Source organism: Episyrphus balteatus, chromosome 3 (genome assembly GCF_945859705.1).
Source record: "Episyrphus balteatus chromosome 3, idEpiBalt1.1, whole genome shotgun sequence".
NCBI lineage: Eukaryota > Metazoa > Arthropoda > Insecta > Diptera > Syrphidae > Episyrphus > Episyrphus balteatus.
The window spans coordinates 29,275,851-29,293,743 of record NC_079136.1 but is presented as its reverse complement, the minus strand read 5'-3'; the positions used below and the strand labels follow the sequence as shown (position 1 = coordinate 29,293,743).

At 33.4% G+C, this 17,893-nt stretch overlaps 1 protein-coding gene across 1 annotated transcript; it reads left to right on the top strand.

The window, feature by feature from the left end:
• Positions 1-1,212: 1,212 nt before the first annotated feature.
• LOC129916095 (pro-resilin) lies at positions 1,213-17,200 on the top strand. Its single transcript, XM_055995876.1, has 3 exons — positions 1,213-1,343; positions 14,674-14,737; positions 14,815-17,200. The coding sequence occupies exons 2-3, from the start codon at positions 14,708-14,710 to the stop codon at positions 17,020-17,022; spliced, it is 2,238 nt and encodes a 745-aa protein (XP_055851851.1). The 5' UTR covers positions 1,213-1,343; positions 14,674-14,707; the 3' UTR covers positions 17,023-17,200.
• Positions 17,201-17,893: the final 693 nt, after the last annotated feature.

The following is a 17,893-nucleotide window of genomic DNA, read 5'->3' as shown; positions in this document are numbered from 1 at the left end:
AAATTGTTGCCATATTTCAAATATATTAAAAAAAAAAAAATCAGCAAGAAACAAATTAAACACAAATTAATCACTCTACCTCGGCTATGAATCAATTCTTAAAGAAAAAAACAAAAATCATTTAAATTTTCGTTACTAGCACAGTATACACAAACGAAACCCCTTTCATCTTTGTTTTGCAAAACAAAAATCCGTTACCACATTTCCTTATTTCTGTCCAAATAACAAACACACCAACCATATAGCCGCAGCCACTTTGTCAACTTAATGCACCTGAACCTAATGATTTATAATGTGCCACCATAAAGACTAAACTTATATTCTCATATAATAACATAAACAACAAAAAACAATGAGCCTTCTTCGTCTTCGTTTTATTATAAACCATGGTTACATGATGTGCTCATCTTCGCACATAAATATTCAATTATTTCAAACTTAAAGTATCTATACGAATTTTAACAAATTTACTAATTAACTGTCATAGTACACAGAGTGCAAGTATCTTACTAACTCTATTCGAGTGTAATACCTCGTAGCACATTGTATTGCCGACCCATCTATCCAATTAAAACCGCGTAAAGTATCTTACAGATTCATCATCATCTTCAGCTTTGGCGCAAAACTAGATACAAGATGAGCACATTCACGTGGTGCTGGATGTGTTGTTACTACTTTTATGCTCTTTGCCAAAATAAAAGATCGTTAACAAGAAACATTATAAACAAGCTCACATTTCTAACAAAAGTGTACCTTTTGTATTAGTGTTGGTATAACGATTACCCCCATCCCTGGCATTCGTATCTGGTGGGTGATTGTTGGTGAACGTAACGCATCTTTTTCTCAACTTCCAAATCCACAAGAAGAGACTTGGAGCTTTTTCTCCAACACGACCAAAGCTGTAAATGTAAAGTATCTCAAACAATTGTTGAATTTCAAAGATGCATTTTTTTTTTCTTTTTTGGTCTCTATGCTCTCTTCAAATGATTGAGCTATGACTGTGTTATGACAGTAGATGCCTCAAATAAAAAAAAAAAAAACATTTTCCCAATGATCAAGAGTATGAAAGCAAAAAAAAAAACTATAAACACAACAACAATTGCAAGAAATATTACTAAAAGTTTTCATTGTATTTAGACAAAAGTAGGGAAATATGCAATTTTGGTATAAAATAGCTCGATGCTCGGTGTAGGTTATGTAGTTTGCATTCAACTCTATCTCGGAATAAACCAACCTTAGAGCCTTATTTTTTCTAATTTTAAATATCCTTAAAAATCGAATCGAAAAAAAAAATCGAGGAAACGTTAACACGGATCTTCGTTATATAATCACATCGCTTTCTGGTTAGTAAATAGATACAACAACAAATACAATCGTTTTAATTAAAAGGGATAATTTGAGTGACATTCAAGTGATGTGTGAGTGATCTGATCAATGATCCTGAATTGAGAAGTGAACTTTTGAATTGTGGAAACAATAGTTTGCTACAACTGACATTGTGGTTTTGAAATGATCTTTTGATCTTGGATGTGAATAATTGTGTAACAACAAAAAGTGGGAAACATAATTAGTTTTTTTTTTTTTTTTTGTAATTAGATTCTCTTCATCGGTTGATCATCTTCTTTCATTCATATTTTTTGTGTACGTTTGAGAGATAAAGAAAAAAAAATTGATTTCTTAATATTTTGTAATTTGCATAACTTACGGTTATTGCAATTAATGTTTAAGTCGATCGGTGAAGGAATTTGCTTTGATTTAAATTAAATTTGCAAACAAAATATTGCGATAATTTTTGATAAAAAATAATATTAAATTTACATTAATTTAATTAATTAAAAATCTAGTTTGAATATTATTTTTACGATTTAACTTAATTGTTAAATTTTTGCACTAACGAGTGGAATATAAAAGTTATAACTGTGAAGCTGGTTTGCTCATTTGAATAAAATTTGAATTTAATCCTTAGCAAATTTGTGATTTTGAAAAAAAAATCCAAAACAACAAAATCAGTTTAGTTTCAGTGTCTTCATAAGTTATAGCTGATTTAAAGTGTTTTTTAGCAAATATGCTTTTTTTCTCCTTCAGTCAATACAAATGGGTTCTGTTCTCGCATTTTATAACAAATATCAGACTTCTTATACTTTTAACTTTAATTTTTCCACCCTCCATTATTTTTTTTTGTATGAAACTTCTTATTATAGAGTGAATAAATAAGTTTTAGACTTTTTTGTTATTTGTTTAGTGTCCAGCTTTCAAGAAAATTAAAACAAAATAAAATTTTCTTAAAATTCAAATTAATTAATGATAAGCAGCGTTTAAGCGAAAGCTATTTTCAATAAGTGACATTATAAGTGCATATATTAATAATACACTTAACAATAAATGAAAAATTATTGTATTTTTAGATTGGCTTAGGTTTGGAAAGGAAGTTTTTTGTACTTTAAGTATATTGAATTCTAAGCAAAAACCACATGAATAATCTAAACTTGCATTCTGTTATAGTTTTGGAAAGTTTCCTACGATATTCAAATCGAATATGGTACACTGTGGCGTATGCGTAACATTTGTTTCTAACTGTTAATGTAATGCCTTCTTTGATTCTTCTATATTCTAAAAACAATGTCCAATTGAATTACTAAACCAAAATATAAAAAATCTGACTGAGCTCAAAAACCGTCCTTACGATTTGGATTAAATTTGTTATTTGTAATTAGGCAAATAACCTTTATTAACGGGATCGGTTTTCATTTCCAAACTACTCGTAAACGTATTAAATGAAAATATTCATGCAAAAGCGTTTTAGTAGCCATAAATTAAACAAAAAAGGTACAACTTTCGAAAAAACATTATTTTGGATTTAAAGTGTTTTTTTCTTTATTAATTTTTAAAAACAATTTTGAAATTTATTTTTCGAAAACTTGCTTTCATTGCAAGAACGTCACACTTCGTTTTGTGGTAAAAACATTTAAAATTGTGTTTCAGTATATATAAAATCAAACTTTATATATTTTTTGCATTTTTTCCGAAATTCCTTAAAATCGAATTGATATAATGTATATTGTTCTTTAAATTTGTTCATAAAAATGTTTTAAGATAAGAGATATTCTAACCACAAGAGCAAGTACATGAGACCCAGTAGTTTTTTATTTTTATCTCGAACTTGAAATAATAGTTAGACTTGGCAAAACGGTGTAAAAAAATACGTCGCGTCGGTGAAAAAATACGTACGTCTTTTTGTCAGTCTAAATTTTTAAATGGACAATTAACAGAACCGTTTTAAATTTTTTTTTAATTGTTTTTTTAATTTTTCATAAGCTATTTCAACAAATGTTTTTTACCGAAGCCTTCTCTCAAGTAGCACAAAAGTCTAAAATACACCAAAATATTTGGTGTATTTTTTGCACTTTCGTGATATGCATTTTGAATATAAAAAATACACCATTTTCTCGTATATAATAAACTCCGGTGGTTAAAAAAATATACCGATTTTGGTGTATAAAAGGCGCTAGTGGTATATTAAATGATCTCGTTTTTGGTGAAAATTATCCCTTTGAAATTGAAAAATACACAATAAATCTATGGATAAAATACACAATTTAAATTATTCTAATTTAAAATTTGAACCAAAGTTTATTTTTTACCTCAAACAGTTTGATGAATTCTAATTCACACCATTTCTTATGAAATAAATGAAAATGAACTTTTATTCACTTTCATAATATTGCCATAAGAAACTAATGGTTAAATATGAATTTGTTTGCCTAATTTAAAAACGAAACACATTCTGTCTACTAATTTTAGATACTACCCCCTCTAAAAATCAAGCGCCTCAAAAATTTCACTGAATTAATGATTTTTTTGTTCGATTTTAAAAATCAGTTTTTTCAAAAATTATAATTTTGTTGCTGTTTTTACATTTTTTTAGAAGAGTTCTTTTATAATATAATATACCGAATGGAAAAAACAAGAATACGGGATAATTAGGTCAATAAATATACTATTATAGTAAAAAAATTAATTGCTGTCTTCTTTTTTTAAATGGCGGCCATTGAAAAATATGTCTTCTCCCATTTATGCATTCTGGTGAATTTTATGTCCACAGGGTGTGCTTCCTACACCAAAGAGAGTGTACAAAATATACCGTTTTGGTTGATTTCAGAATCGAATAATTTTATGCACCATTAATGGTATATTATAAAAACAACTGAATATCGGTGTATTTTTTGCACAGAATCTTAAAAAAATGTTGAAATTTTTCACAGAAAAGACAGTGGTATAATTTTTATACCACTAATTTTGAGAAATACACCATATTTTTTCAATTTCCTCAATTTTACACCAAAATTAATGAATTTACACCAATTTATACACCAGTGTGCTACTTGAGCTGTTATTAGTAATATTTATGTTTTAATTTTTAAAATTTTGTAGTTTATATCGTTGAAGAAGCAATCTTGAAGCATGGTGAGTCTTAAGGGCTCATAAAAGAATTCTGCAACTAGTTTTATCAACTGTGGAATTTTACAAAACTCAAAAATCAAGAATCAAAAGTGTTTTTGTTTTTTTTGTTTTAATATCATGGGTAGCACAGGGTGTTTTATTTTAACTAAACAGACCCTATACTGAAGTCCTCGGTAACTTGTCCTCCTGTAACTTGTAAAATTTTCCTATGAAAAAGTTCTTCAAAAGCCAAGTATTAAGATTTTCGGGTCACGGTGGTGTATACGTAACATTTTTTTTTGGAAAGAAAGTCTTAATAATATAAAAATTTGTAACACTGACCAAATAATTTAACCAATTTTGAACTTACTTACTTATGCATTCGCTTGGATCTAATTGGACTGCTTAAAAACTCTCTTTTCCGTCACAAGTTGTATTTAAACTGATATAATTAACAGAACGAATGTGTTATGATTGTGTCTCCACTACAAAAATCAAGTGGATTTTGAATACATTTTTCCAGAATATAAAGAAAAGAACCTGAGCCTTTCTTAGATTCTTGTAACAGAAAAATGTACATGTGCTTAGTAATATGTTTTGCCATTTTCTGATCAGCTCTTTATTATTAATCTTGCTTACATCCATTTACATTGCACATTCGTACACATATTTGACTCCTCTTTGTAAATTAATTAAGACCTTACAAAACATCGTGCGTCCCGTTGTGGACAAAATAAAATAATTGCAATTTATGTTTTTTTGTTTAATGAATTGTTCGAAACACCTTGATTACAAGAACGTACAATTTGTAACCTATTGATGTAATTTTCAAGACTTCCTCAATTCGCAACAACTTATCAAACTGACTTGGCTGCCTATAAGGTTGACCTCATCAACTTGATTGACTGATTAAACCTGTCAATATTGAACAATGCAATCATAGATTTTCATCATATGATAAATGATAATATTAAATCTATTTATAAATTGATAAATCTACCTCAAAATGGCGAAGGTAAAATCGCAAAGTTAGTCTTGAAGTCTTCTTATCAAAGGAACTCCGATTGCGCTTCTACATATATTTGGTCAAAGTAGTTCATCATCACAAAAAATCTACTTTGCAAAATCTCATGAAAAAATAAACACGCCTACAAAAAATAATATCAAAGGATCAAGGTGAAGAAATCCTCTTTTGTTTACTACTCTAAACAACAAAAAACATGATATCTCTGAAAGCCCCCACGACTGTTTTCAATTTAATATACAAATAATTACCGTTGTAATCTAGTAAATGTGTATAAGCGCAACTAAGCTATTCAAAACATAGCTATTCATACTGTCGCGAGATAAAATCACTCGCAGAGTTTCATTTCACACGTTATCGCATAACTACCATCAACTAGGTTTTGTTTTGTCGTCATCGTTGCAATTCATGTTGTAGTAGCTTAAAGCAAATACAATACTGATGAATACTGACCCACGCTACGACGAAAACAAATGTCTGGCCACCTAGTTTATTTCTACAAACAAAACTGATGCAACCGACTTGTTGCTTATTTAAATATTTACGTTTACTTCATGTTCATGCTTTGCAGTAAATAAAATATTTTAAATATTTGCAAAATGCAAATATATTTAAATTTGCGAGGAGAAAAAATAAACATCAGTAACGACAAAATTATCAAGTTGTTAAGGTTTTTCTTCTATAAACAATAGGTACAAATAACGCATAGCAACTTGTTGCAAGTGCACATAAAAAAATGTTGCAAATTCCATTCATTCGCATTCAAAAAGAAAATTAAATAATCAAACAAAAGAAAATGTTTTTCCTATGTTTATAAATTGCATGACCAGAGGTTGAGGTTGCATGTGGTTTATTAAGACTTTGTATTGGTCGTAAAAAAATTGTGAATGAAAACTTGAAAAAAAGACAGTTTTAATGGGAGTCATAAAATTGATTAATATTTTAATCCAAAATAAGAGTAAACCTTTATAAAAACGTAAAACCAAACAAAAACTGAATCTTTGAAGATCAAAATATTTGTAGCATTCACACTTCTGTGTTTGAGTTCAATACAAAAACCTAATGCGTTCCACTTACTGAATTAAATGAGAGAAAAAGTTGTTCAGTTCGAAAAATTCTATTTATAACTAACGATTTTTCTGGTGAACTACTTTATTCCACTTAAATTTTGCGACAAAAAAATGAATATACGAGTATTTTTCATTTTTAGAAAATTCGAAAATGTTTTTAAAAATGCGGATAGAGAAGAACAAGAATTTTTCGAATGACAAAATTCCGGCTAAAATTCATAATTGGGCTGATTTTTTAATATTTCGCTCAAATCTATTTATATCCCTCTGTACGTCTTAAATTAAATTAACCTCATTTGTTCTAAACACTTCTTAACACTTCATCAACATTTGATTAAAAATTTTTTTTTGACAAATTGATAAAATTATGCCACTTTTTTACGCAAGGACAGTTTCTCTGGTAACTTCATTCAATTCAAACGTACATTTATCAACAACCAAGCGCAAATTTATTTAACTTGAAACTTGAAAGTGTCAATCGGTTTCTGATACCAAATGTACTGCAAATAAATAAGGCTTGGCAGTGATACGCCACTGAAAAATACAATTCGTCGTAGTATTGTCTTCGCCAGTCGTTTTCTTGTCTTCGTTTTTTTAGATCTCTCTTTCTAATACCCTTAGAGAGCTTTCGCCCGTTCGGAAGAGAGTTCATGCCTCTGCACCATAAATCAGGGCTAGGATGATTAGTGTTTATTAGAGCATCTTTTTGAAGTTATACTTCTTATGGGAGGGTGAGTATGAAAATTTACTTTTTGACAAGAATGTCAAAGGGATTATGACGCGATCACCCTGGGTAGCAGGGCTGTCGTTTCACCTTTAGAGTAGGCAGTACTTTAGTATTTAAAAATGCAGTACGCCGCAGTACGGCAAACATAAAACACACAACACGTTGCAAGTTACATGTTTTATGTGGCAAGTTGCATGTGGCAAGTTGTATGTGGCAAGTTGCATGTGGCAAGTTGTATGTGGCAAGTTGCGTGTGGCAAGTTGCATGTGGCAAGCTGCATGTGGCAGGTTGCGTGTGGTAAGTTGCATGTGGCAAGTTGCGTGTGGCAAGTTGCATGTGGCAAGTTGCGTGTGGCAAGTTGCATGTGACAAGTTGCATGTGGTAATTCCCATGTGGCAAGTTGCCAGGGTTGCAAAAAGCTCACATTTCAGCTCAGCTCACAGCTCAGCTCAAATTTGAGCTAGCTCACTTTTGAGCTAGGTATCATAGCTCAGCTCATTTGAGCTGAGCTGAAAGTGAGCGCCCCCCAAATTCCGACGCCTATATCTCGGAATTTTGAAGAAAATGAAAAAAAAAATTTGATGCCAAAATGTAGCGGAGACTCTAACCTACATTTGGGTACAACTCTCATCCCCTGTAGGTCCACGCGTTCTCAAACCGGGAGAAATTAAAAGTAAAAAAAAAATTGGCACGATTCTGAAAAAATAGGCATGATGTGGTGGTTTAACATGGAAGGCGATTTTTGAAAAATCTGACAATGTGCAAAGCGTAGGCCCATGACACAAGCTATCATTTGGCATCACTCTCAAAAATTGCTCTCAAGCGGTTTAGCTTCTAGGAGCGTTCAAAGATTCGGGGATATTTCGAAAAAAAATTTTACCCCAACTTTCAAAGGCGATTTTCTCGGATTTTTGAAAAAAATCGAAAAACCGGATTATACCACTATCGGGTAGCTGAGAACATAAGCTTTCATATGGCACCACTCCCCTGTCTCTAGATCAAAGCGTTCAAACGCCTATATCGCGGAATTTTGAAGAAAATGAAAAAAATGTTTTGATGCCAAAAGGTAGCGGGGACTCTAACCTTCATTTGGGTACAACTCCCATCCCTGTAGGTCCACGCGTTCTCAAACCGGGAGAAATTAAAAGTAAAAAAAAAATAGGCACGATTCTGAAAAAATAGGCAATCTGACAATGTGCAAAGCGTAGGCCCATGACAAAAGCTATCATTTGGCATCACTCCCAAAAATTGCTCTCAAACGGTTTAGCTTCCAGGAGCGTTCAAAGATTCGGGGATTTTTCGAAAAATAAATTTACCCCAACTTTCAAACGCGATTTTCTCGGAATTTTGAAAAAATTTTTATGATAAAAAATATAAAAAAAATAAAAAAAGAAATATATTTACAAGAAAAAAGATCACGAAAAATTATCTGTTTTATTTATAAAAATATCCATGTGTTAAAATAATTCCACTAATAACAAGAACCAAACATCTGTGAACTGAGCTCAGCTAACTTTTGAGCTTTGTAGCAACCCTGCAAGTTCCATATTGCTACTACTAGTGCTGAAGCACACACAATTCTCATAAAATTAACCATATACCGTACGTTCTGAACCGCACAACATGAGTAAATTTCACAGAATAAATTGAAAACTACATGGACTCAAGGAGGATGAAAGAATAATAAATTAATTATTAATTTATTGTTCACTTGATAAAAATGTAAAAAAACTAAGTGTGGATTAATTACTTCATAATAGAAATTAAAAATATCAAATGAAATTCATTTACATATACTGAATGAGAAGTATAACTTCAGTCGCGTGTACATGTGTACACACACTCTTTTTTTAATGTTTGAGATAGGTCTTTATTCCTTACTCAGTTTATAGAAACAGAAATTGTCTGCCTGTCCTTGAGGTTTGTACAGATATTCTTTTACAAACATTCAGCTGTATTAACATTCTTTGACACATAGTCCAAAACAATGATAGGAATCAACTCTTATTGATGAATGATGACAGAGCAGATTTTGAGGATTTAAGAAAGATAGTTCCGACTGGGTTAAACTTCGTGTTGCGTTTTTGCATAACCAAAAAGAGGGCTATGTTCCCTCAGAACTTTCAAACTATTTTTCGTTACTTTACAAATAAAGTATCGTTCAAAGCGCCTAACCAAGTTGCTGTTCATAGGCTAAGTGCCGTCACATTAAATTGAATATGGAGGCCTTTGGAGGTAAAAGTCATGGACTAATTTTTTTTCAGCTATCTAATAAATATCACATAAGAAGTTCAGACATCATTTCGCGTTTAACTTTTTTAAAGAGTTAAGACTAATAAGTTTTTGTCTTTCAAATTGTAGGTTTTTATAAAAAATATTTTGAAGCAGCTACATGACTGCATCTTCCCCCCTCAAGAGGGCTTTCCAGCGTCGGTAAAAATTTTAAACTATCAGAACTTCTTCTTCAGAATTTTTGTAGAGGTTCTACCTCTTTTGGTTTGTGCCATTCAAACTAAACGCATAAAAGGGTCTTATAAATAAAACTCATTGTTACCTGGTGGTAAGATCCTTAGATTTGACTAAAGGTTGACTTCTTCTGGCAACTCGTTGGTAGAATCCTCAACTTCATTTATAATTTAGCTACCTTCCTGGATGTTCCGCTTTGCAAAGTTCGTTCATTCCAATAACATTCCACGTGCATACCCGTAAATTGTAATCCATTTTTCTTTGCGAATGATTGACGGAAACGTTTCAAAGTATATCAGTCCATTTATCCGAAGCTGTTTCGTGTTTCATCACAATATGCTTTTTTTTCCTGGCAATCTTGTGAGACTTGAACATTAAAAGTTCTGACCTGAAAACGAATCATTATAGAACTATGTCCTTTCTAAGTAGAAGTATAGTGAATTCATTATGGACCTTCTTTTGAGTACTTCCTCATTACATCACATTAATCTCGTACCTATTATAAATTTATTTTATGACTATGCGTATAACATACCCTTAAGACTTTACATCACGCAAACAATCTATAAGTATGTATAGTTTTGATAGGATGGGAAAATATACGACTTTCCGCACGACACGACACAGTGTTATGAATTGCCTTATTATAAAATGATGAAGTCTCAAAAGAAAGAAAAACATCTTAACGTGCGATTGCAACAAGGTACCTGCTCAAAATTTATTCGGCAGATGCGTCAAACTGTTGGAAAGTGCTTTGGAAGCGCAAACCTATAGGAAAAGAAACTTTAATTCCAAATGCAATAATAAATGAAAATCTATGCAATGTTCATTCATGAGATCCGAAAAATACGTATGTGTACATCGGAACTTATATTAAGTAACAACAAAAAAAACACACATACAAGTTGAAGATGAAGAATTGACAGCTATACCCTTTGTGACAGCATATAGGTAGAGAGAGATGTACTATCTGTTGTAGACAACTTGTATATACTTCCTAATGACTTTGTACCATGAGATGATCTGACGGAGACCCTCATACAAAGCTCATTAAGTCAGAAATGATGATACATCAAATATCGACAACAACAACATGAAAAATACCTCCTCTCGAAAACAACAAAACTTGGTCGATGGACATGACACATGCACTTGCACTTTCGATTTTATATATAGTTTTTTTTTATATAAACATAAATCAAACGATGGGATGGGGCTGAGAAAAGAGAAAAATTTTAAATTTTTCAAGACAGCTCTTTCGTGATGCCATCAAACGATATCCAATTACCTTTATATTCGTACATAGCTGATAATTCACTCAATTTGGATAGGTATTTTTTTTTTTTTTCTTGAATTGAATTAAATTTTAAGGTCGATAAACAGGGAACTTTATTTTCATTTGTTTATACTTGTTCTTTGAAGATTCGGTAAAAAGTAGTTTTGTCTTGTTTTAGTTTTGAATGATGCTTAAGTTTTTATGGGGCTGTCATTATAGACTTTTAATTAGACGCTTTCATTTGGAGGTGAAGGACTACTAAGAGTGTTTTACTTGTAAAATTCAAAGAAATAAACATTTAAGGAAATCAAGGCATTTATTGTCTACCAGGCCAGAAATGGTATTGCAGAGCATTTAAAGTTAGTAGTACAAGATTATTTTCATTAAATCATGAGTATTTTGCAATATCTTAAGGTTTGCGGTTATATATAAAATTGCAGAAACAGATTCAGGGGCAACATTTTACTTCAAAAGAAGCCATCTTTTATGTGCTTAAAATACCCATTAACTGAAGTGATTTCGGTTTAAAGGTTTTTTTAGAGTTACAATGACGTTTAAAACAGATTCAGATACAAACTTTGCAGAATGGTTTTTTTTTTATTTTTAATTCAAATGCGAATCAGTTTATCTCAAGTTTTATCACTCAGCCTTATTGTGATTTACAACTATCAATCTTTAGTTGATAAATACTCAAATTTGGGATTTTTAAACCTAATTTATAGGAAAACTGGTCAACTTTTTAATGTAATTTTGTAATTAGATTTCATTTAATAACGGTTAGGACCATTCTCAGCTTTCAAAACTTTTCTTAATTGAGTAATAAGATATCGAAATTTAATTTGTATCAACTATTGACTGATAGTTGCATTTTTACAACGTAGTTTTCGTCTAGTAAAATTTATTTAATGCTCTAATTTGTGCAATTTTCATAAGAGTTGATAAATATACCAAAATCGTATCAGGAATTCAAAATTTCTCAAGACTCAATGACTTGTATAACAAACAGAAAAATGGAAGTCATTAGACCCTCAGAAATGGTTTTGTCAATTCAATAAAAGGTCAGACTCTGACTTTTTCACCTATTCATTTATAATTATTCCTCAGTATATTCAAAAAAAAAAGCTCTAACATCATTCGTCATACAGTTTTTAATTTTTTTTATCAATGGAAAACCAAAAAACATGAACATTTATATTTTGTTGAAACAAAAGCATGAAAGTGAAAAATTTGATTTACAGGCATTTTTTTTAGATCAAAATAAAACAAATCGAAATTAAAGATTTGTCTCATTCACACAAAAAAATGTATTAATGCTTTTCAGTTAGAAGAGTTTTTAATTTCAAAAATAGCAAAATATAAAAGATTCTTCCAAGATTTCAAAGTTTATATTTTTACAAAAGTTATCCAAAGAATTATTTATTGGGATCGGGTCAAAATTCTGGCTTCAAAATTCTGCTTTTCAAAATTCTGCTTTTTTAACGAAAATTCTGTTTTTCAAAATTCTGCTTTTTTTCTATTCTGCTTTTCAAAATTCTGCTTTTTAAAATTCTGCTTTTCAAAATTCTGCCAGCATTATACTTAAACAAAAAAATTCTGCCAATTCTGTTTTTTTTTTTTTATAGCATACATATGTGCTGACTAAAGAAAAATACACCTCATTAATGTAATTCAACATTGGTACTTTACTAATTTTTTTTGTTTAAGTGTCGGAAATATTTTTTAAAATGCATAGACTGACTTTCTTTCGAATTAAATCTATAACTTATTGGAGCCGATGTTGTTTGATACAAAATATTCTTTTTCTTATTCAAATTTTTGATTATTCATCTTTATTTGATAAATAAAAAAAAATTTGAATTATTTTCGGAAATGTTTAGTATTAAAACAAAAATTAATATGCATTCAAAGAATGACAAATTGTGTAGGTAAGTAATCAAATAAGCAGACAATTTATCAAGAAGATGATTTTACAGAATTTTGCAAAAAATTAAAAAAGGGTTTGGAAAATGTTAAAAAGCGCGCGCTTTTTAACATTTTCCAAACCCTTTTTTAATTTTTTGCAGAATTTTGAAAAACAGAATTTTGAAAAGCAGAATTTTGAAAAACAAAATTTTGAAAAACAGAATTTTGAAAAGCAGAATTTTGAAAGCAGAATTTTGTAAAGCAGAATTTGGAAAGCAGAATTTTGACAAAAGAATTTTGACCCCGGCAGAATTTTGACCCCAACCCTTATTTATTACTAGGCCCAATCGAGGTATCCGTTTGAAAGAAATCATGTTCCTCCGATTTGTTTCAAATCGATAAAATATCTATCGAGATATACTTACGTTCCAAAGAACGGTCGAAAAAATCTACTGATTCAATGTAACGGGGCTCAATAGTAAATTTTTACAGTTACGCTCCTTAAAATTCGAACAAGAAATAGTACCAGATTTTCTTAAGAAAAATGGACACGATCTTATTCTTCTTCAAAAAGTCTGTAACAATTCTTACAAAAAGCGAAACAAAACTTTAAATAAGTTTCGATAAGACGAACAATTCTCAAATACTTTCCTCCTTCAATTGATATGTTTTATATTTTTCGATTATATTACATTTTATGATCTTTTACGATCAGGAATTGAAATTAAAAAAAAAAAAAAATCTAAAAATTCGAATGACCTTATTTTCTTAACTTCAAAGGCTTCGAAACCCGTTGTTAGATCTTAGTTTGCAAGCTGTTAGCAGTTAAGTTATATATCTACAAACTGATTCAACCATACAAATGTCAAAACATGAACCATGACCATGTGAAGGAACTTCAATGTCACGATTCTTCTTCCTTTTTTTATATCTCCCAAAAGCATTTCAACCATACTGATCGATAAAAAGGGAACTAACGATCTCACTTTCCTTCGATTATGTCAAACCATCTTGAAAATGAATTTATTTACAAATAAAACCAATCACGACTTGTGGGTGTCTGAATCACGATTTGGAATCAAAGTCTAGGTAAAACAGAGGTATCCCTCTGGCGGAAGCCCGAACTTGTAACGTTTACCAGAAAGTAAGCAAAAAAAAAAAAACAAAAACAACAAATATCCAACCTCAAACAAATCAAGGCCTGACTTACTCTCTACCCGTATTAAGATATCTAAGTATAACTCTGCCTGAACCTACTTTCGCTATTGTTGGCAACAAAAACAGCAAAATAAATAAGTTGAATAGTGGAAGACTGAAGAAGAGTCTGCTGCAACTTTGGAAGTCAATTTCACTTCATGTCTTGGTCGGTCGCATCTTCCTTTGGGGAGAGTATTAAAAAATATGACAGTGGATTTAATGCACATTGCCACCACATGCTTCTACTACCACCACCATCATAGTCGTAGAGCATCAGAAATCAATTAACTTTGGCTGAGAAGCGTTAAATAACGCAATATAATTGTACGGGATGCGGTTACGCATGCGTAAAAATATTTAGTCGCTTCGATTCGCGCTCTTGCTATATTATTCTCGTTTATATGTAAAAAAATTGCTTTGATTATACGGAGGCGCCTTACGCAATATTCGTATATTTCGTATAAAGTAGTCGACAACAGAGTTGTGATGATGGGAGTTGGGGTTGGGAGGCTCTTAATTGGACTAAATAGATCTCATCTAGCTTATTTTTTTTTCTTCTTTTTTGTTGCAGGTTGTTAATTCTGTGAGAAACTAGTTCAATCACGATGAGGATGATAAGGTTGACGAAGACGGCGGTAAGTTTCCACGATTGTTTCATAATTTTGTTCGTTTTACAAAATTATATCATGTGTGTATTTGTGTCTTTCGTCAGGTACTTTGTATCGTGATATGCAGCATGAGGATGGTTTTGTGTGAACCTCCATCACCGTCGAATGGTTACCTGCCGCCAACATCTGGACAAAGGCCATCAACGAGATATAATGCACCATCGAATTCTTATTTGCCACCTCCTTCGGGACCAGCAGCTCCATCACAGAGTTATGGTGCTCCTTCAAGGCCATCGGGCAGTTATGGTGCCCCACCAGCACCACCATCGGGCAGTTACGGTGCCCCATCTAGACCATCCAGCAGCTATGGAGCACCTCCATCAGGTCCTTCATCTAGCTATGGTGCTCCGTCTAAGCCTTCGGGTAGTTATGGTGCACCCACTGTGAGTCGACCATCATCAAGTTATGGAGCCCCACCGGCTGGCCCACCTTCTTCAAGCTATGGAGCACCTAGCCGTCCATCTCCAAGCTATGGAGCTCCTCCAAGCTTTGGCCCACCAAAAAAGCCATCTTCTAGTTATGGACCACCAGCTTCCCCACCATCATCAAGTTATGGCCCGCCAAAACGACCATCTTCAAGCTATGGACCGCCGAAAAGACCATCATCATCATACGGAGCACCACCATCGTCACCATCAGGAAGTTACGGTGCCCCAAAGGTATCACCACCTTCAACTAGCTATGGAGTTCCTTCAGCACCTTCTCCCAGCTATGGAGCACCATCGAAGCCTTCACCAAGCTATGGAGCTCCATCTCGCCCATCTCCCAGCTATGGCGCCCCACCTGCACAAAGGCCATCCTCTTCGTATGGTGCGCCAGCAGCTCCATCACGGCCATCTTCATTGTATGGTGCTCCATCTGCCCCAGCACCTTCTTCAAGCTATGGTGCTCCTTCGGTATCAGCTCCTTCATCTAGTTACGGCGCTCCTTCTGCACCCTCGGGAAGCTATGGTGCTCCGTCTGCTCCATCCTCAAGCTATAACGCACCAGTTGGTCCAAGTTACAGTTCAGCTCCATCATCTAGCTACGGTGCACCTTCTTCAGGAGGCGGTGGAGGCGGATATTCTTCCGGTGGTGGTGGGGGTGGATATCCATCATCTGGTGGAAGTTCCGGAGGCTACCCATCTTCTGGTGGTGGTTCAGGAGGATACAGCTCAGCCCCATCGTCCAGCTATGGTGCTCCAGCTGCACCATCTAGACCATCATCTAGCTACGGTGCTCCATCTGCTCCAGCTCCATCAAGACCTTCGTCAAGTTATGGTGCACCTTCAGCACCTTCAGGCAGCTACGGTGCTCCATCTGCACCAGCTCCTTCATCTAGTTATGGCGCACCAACTGTAAATATTCCATCATCAAGCTATGGCGCACCTTCATCTGGAGGTGGAGGCGGTGGCGGTGGATACTCATCAGGCGGATCTGCAGGATATTCATCAGGCGGTTCATCAGGAGGATACTCATCAGGCGGTTCATCAGGAGGTGGATACTCATCGGGAGGTTCAGGAGGCGGATATCCATCAGCATCACAACCATCTTCCAGTTATGGTGCTCCTTCTTCAGGAGGCTCTGGAGGTTATCCATCGGCTTCAGCACCTGCTCCATCAAGACCATCATCTAGCTATGGTGCACCTTCACCACCATCATCTAGCTACGGAGCTCCAGCTGCACCTTCAAGACCTTCATCCAGCTATGGTGCTCCATCTCCTCCATCTGGTAGCTATGGTGCTCCAACAGGACCAGCACCATCCATCATTTATGGAGCTCCATCTCCACCATCTTCAAGCTATGGTGCACCTTCGGCGCCTTCGTCAAGCTATGGAGCCCCATCAGCTCCATCACCTCCATCTTCCAGTTATGGTGCTCCATCTATTCCTTCATCCAGCTATGGAGCTCCAGCTTCTGGTCCCGTGCCATCGTCTTCATATGGTGCTCCATCAGGACCCTCCTCCCCACCGTCTTCAAGCTATGGAGCCCCTGCTTCTGGTCCAGCCTCTAGTTACGATGCTCCTCAGGGACCATCAGGTGGGGGTGGTTACAGTTCCTCAGGATCAGTTCCATCCAGTAGCTATGGAGCTCCATCTGTTTCCGGACCTTCAGCGCCATCTTCTAGCTACGGTGCTCCTTCAAGTGGAGGAGGATCTGGAGGCTATCCATCCGCATCAATCCCATCAAGCTCATACGGTGCTCCCAGTTCTGTCCCAGAAACTATTCCACAAAGCTACTCCTCAGACGGAGGCTACAAATACCGAAAGTAGATAATCACCGAAAAAGGTGAAATGATTCACCAAATTCACCATAAAAGTGCCTTATCAACAACATGTGAATTAAACCTCCGTTATGTGTTTAAAATCTATTTTCTCTTCAAAACGCTCTCTTTAAGTGCAATCATCATCGAAACGATCAGATTTAAGTCTGATCATCAAGAATATACTCATAACGTCATTTTTTCGTTTAATGTTAAATTTAAAAACAAAATATTATATTTTTTGTGTAAGAATTTTAAAATTTATTTAAAGTTGAAATTTTTTTTCAAATTCATTATTTTAAGAGTTCTTATTTCTCTTTATTTTCTCATTTTTATAATTAAGTTTTTTTGTATTATTGTTTTAATTTTTTTATTATTTTGATTTCTTGTATAAAAGTTTTATAACGAATTATTTAAGCTGCCACTGCCAATGAATAAAACCTGATGTGTAAAATATATTTTATTTTGTTGTTTAAATTGTGTACCACATAATTCTTCTAGATTTGGCAATAAACAAGAAAGATAGAGATGTATGGTAAGCTACTTAAGGACAAAAGATGTGTGGACACAATTTGTATAGGCCATACAAACACCACTTTATACAGTCAGAGAAAGTAGAGGTCACAGTAAAAAAGAGCCTTGCTAAGATAAAATAGAAGAGATACATTTTTTATAAAAAGGGTACAACAGGTCATAGAAGTCGGTACAATTCGGTCAAAAAACATGAAATCTTTACGAATTTTTATAGGTATCGAAAATTATTTATAGGTACATAAGAAATTTTTAATTTTTCAATTTTTACCAAAAGTATTGAATGGTGAGTGTTTAAATTTATGAAATGTTTTTTTTTTCAAAATGCTAGAAAAAATGGAAAATTTTTG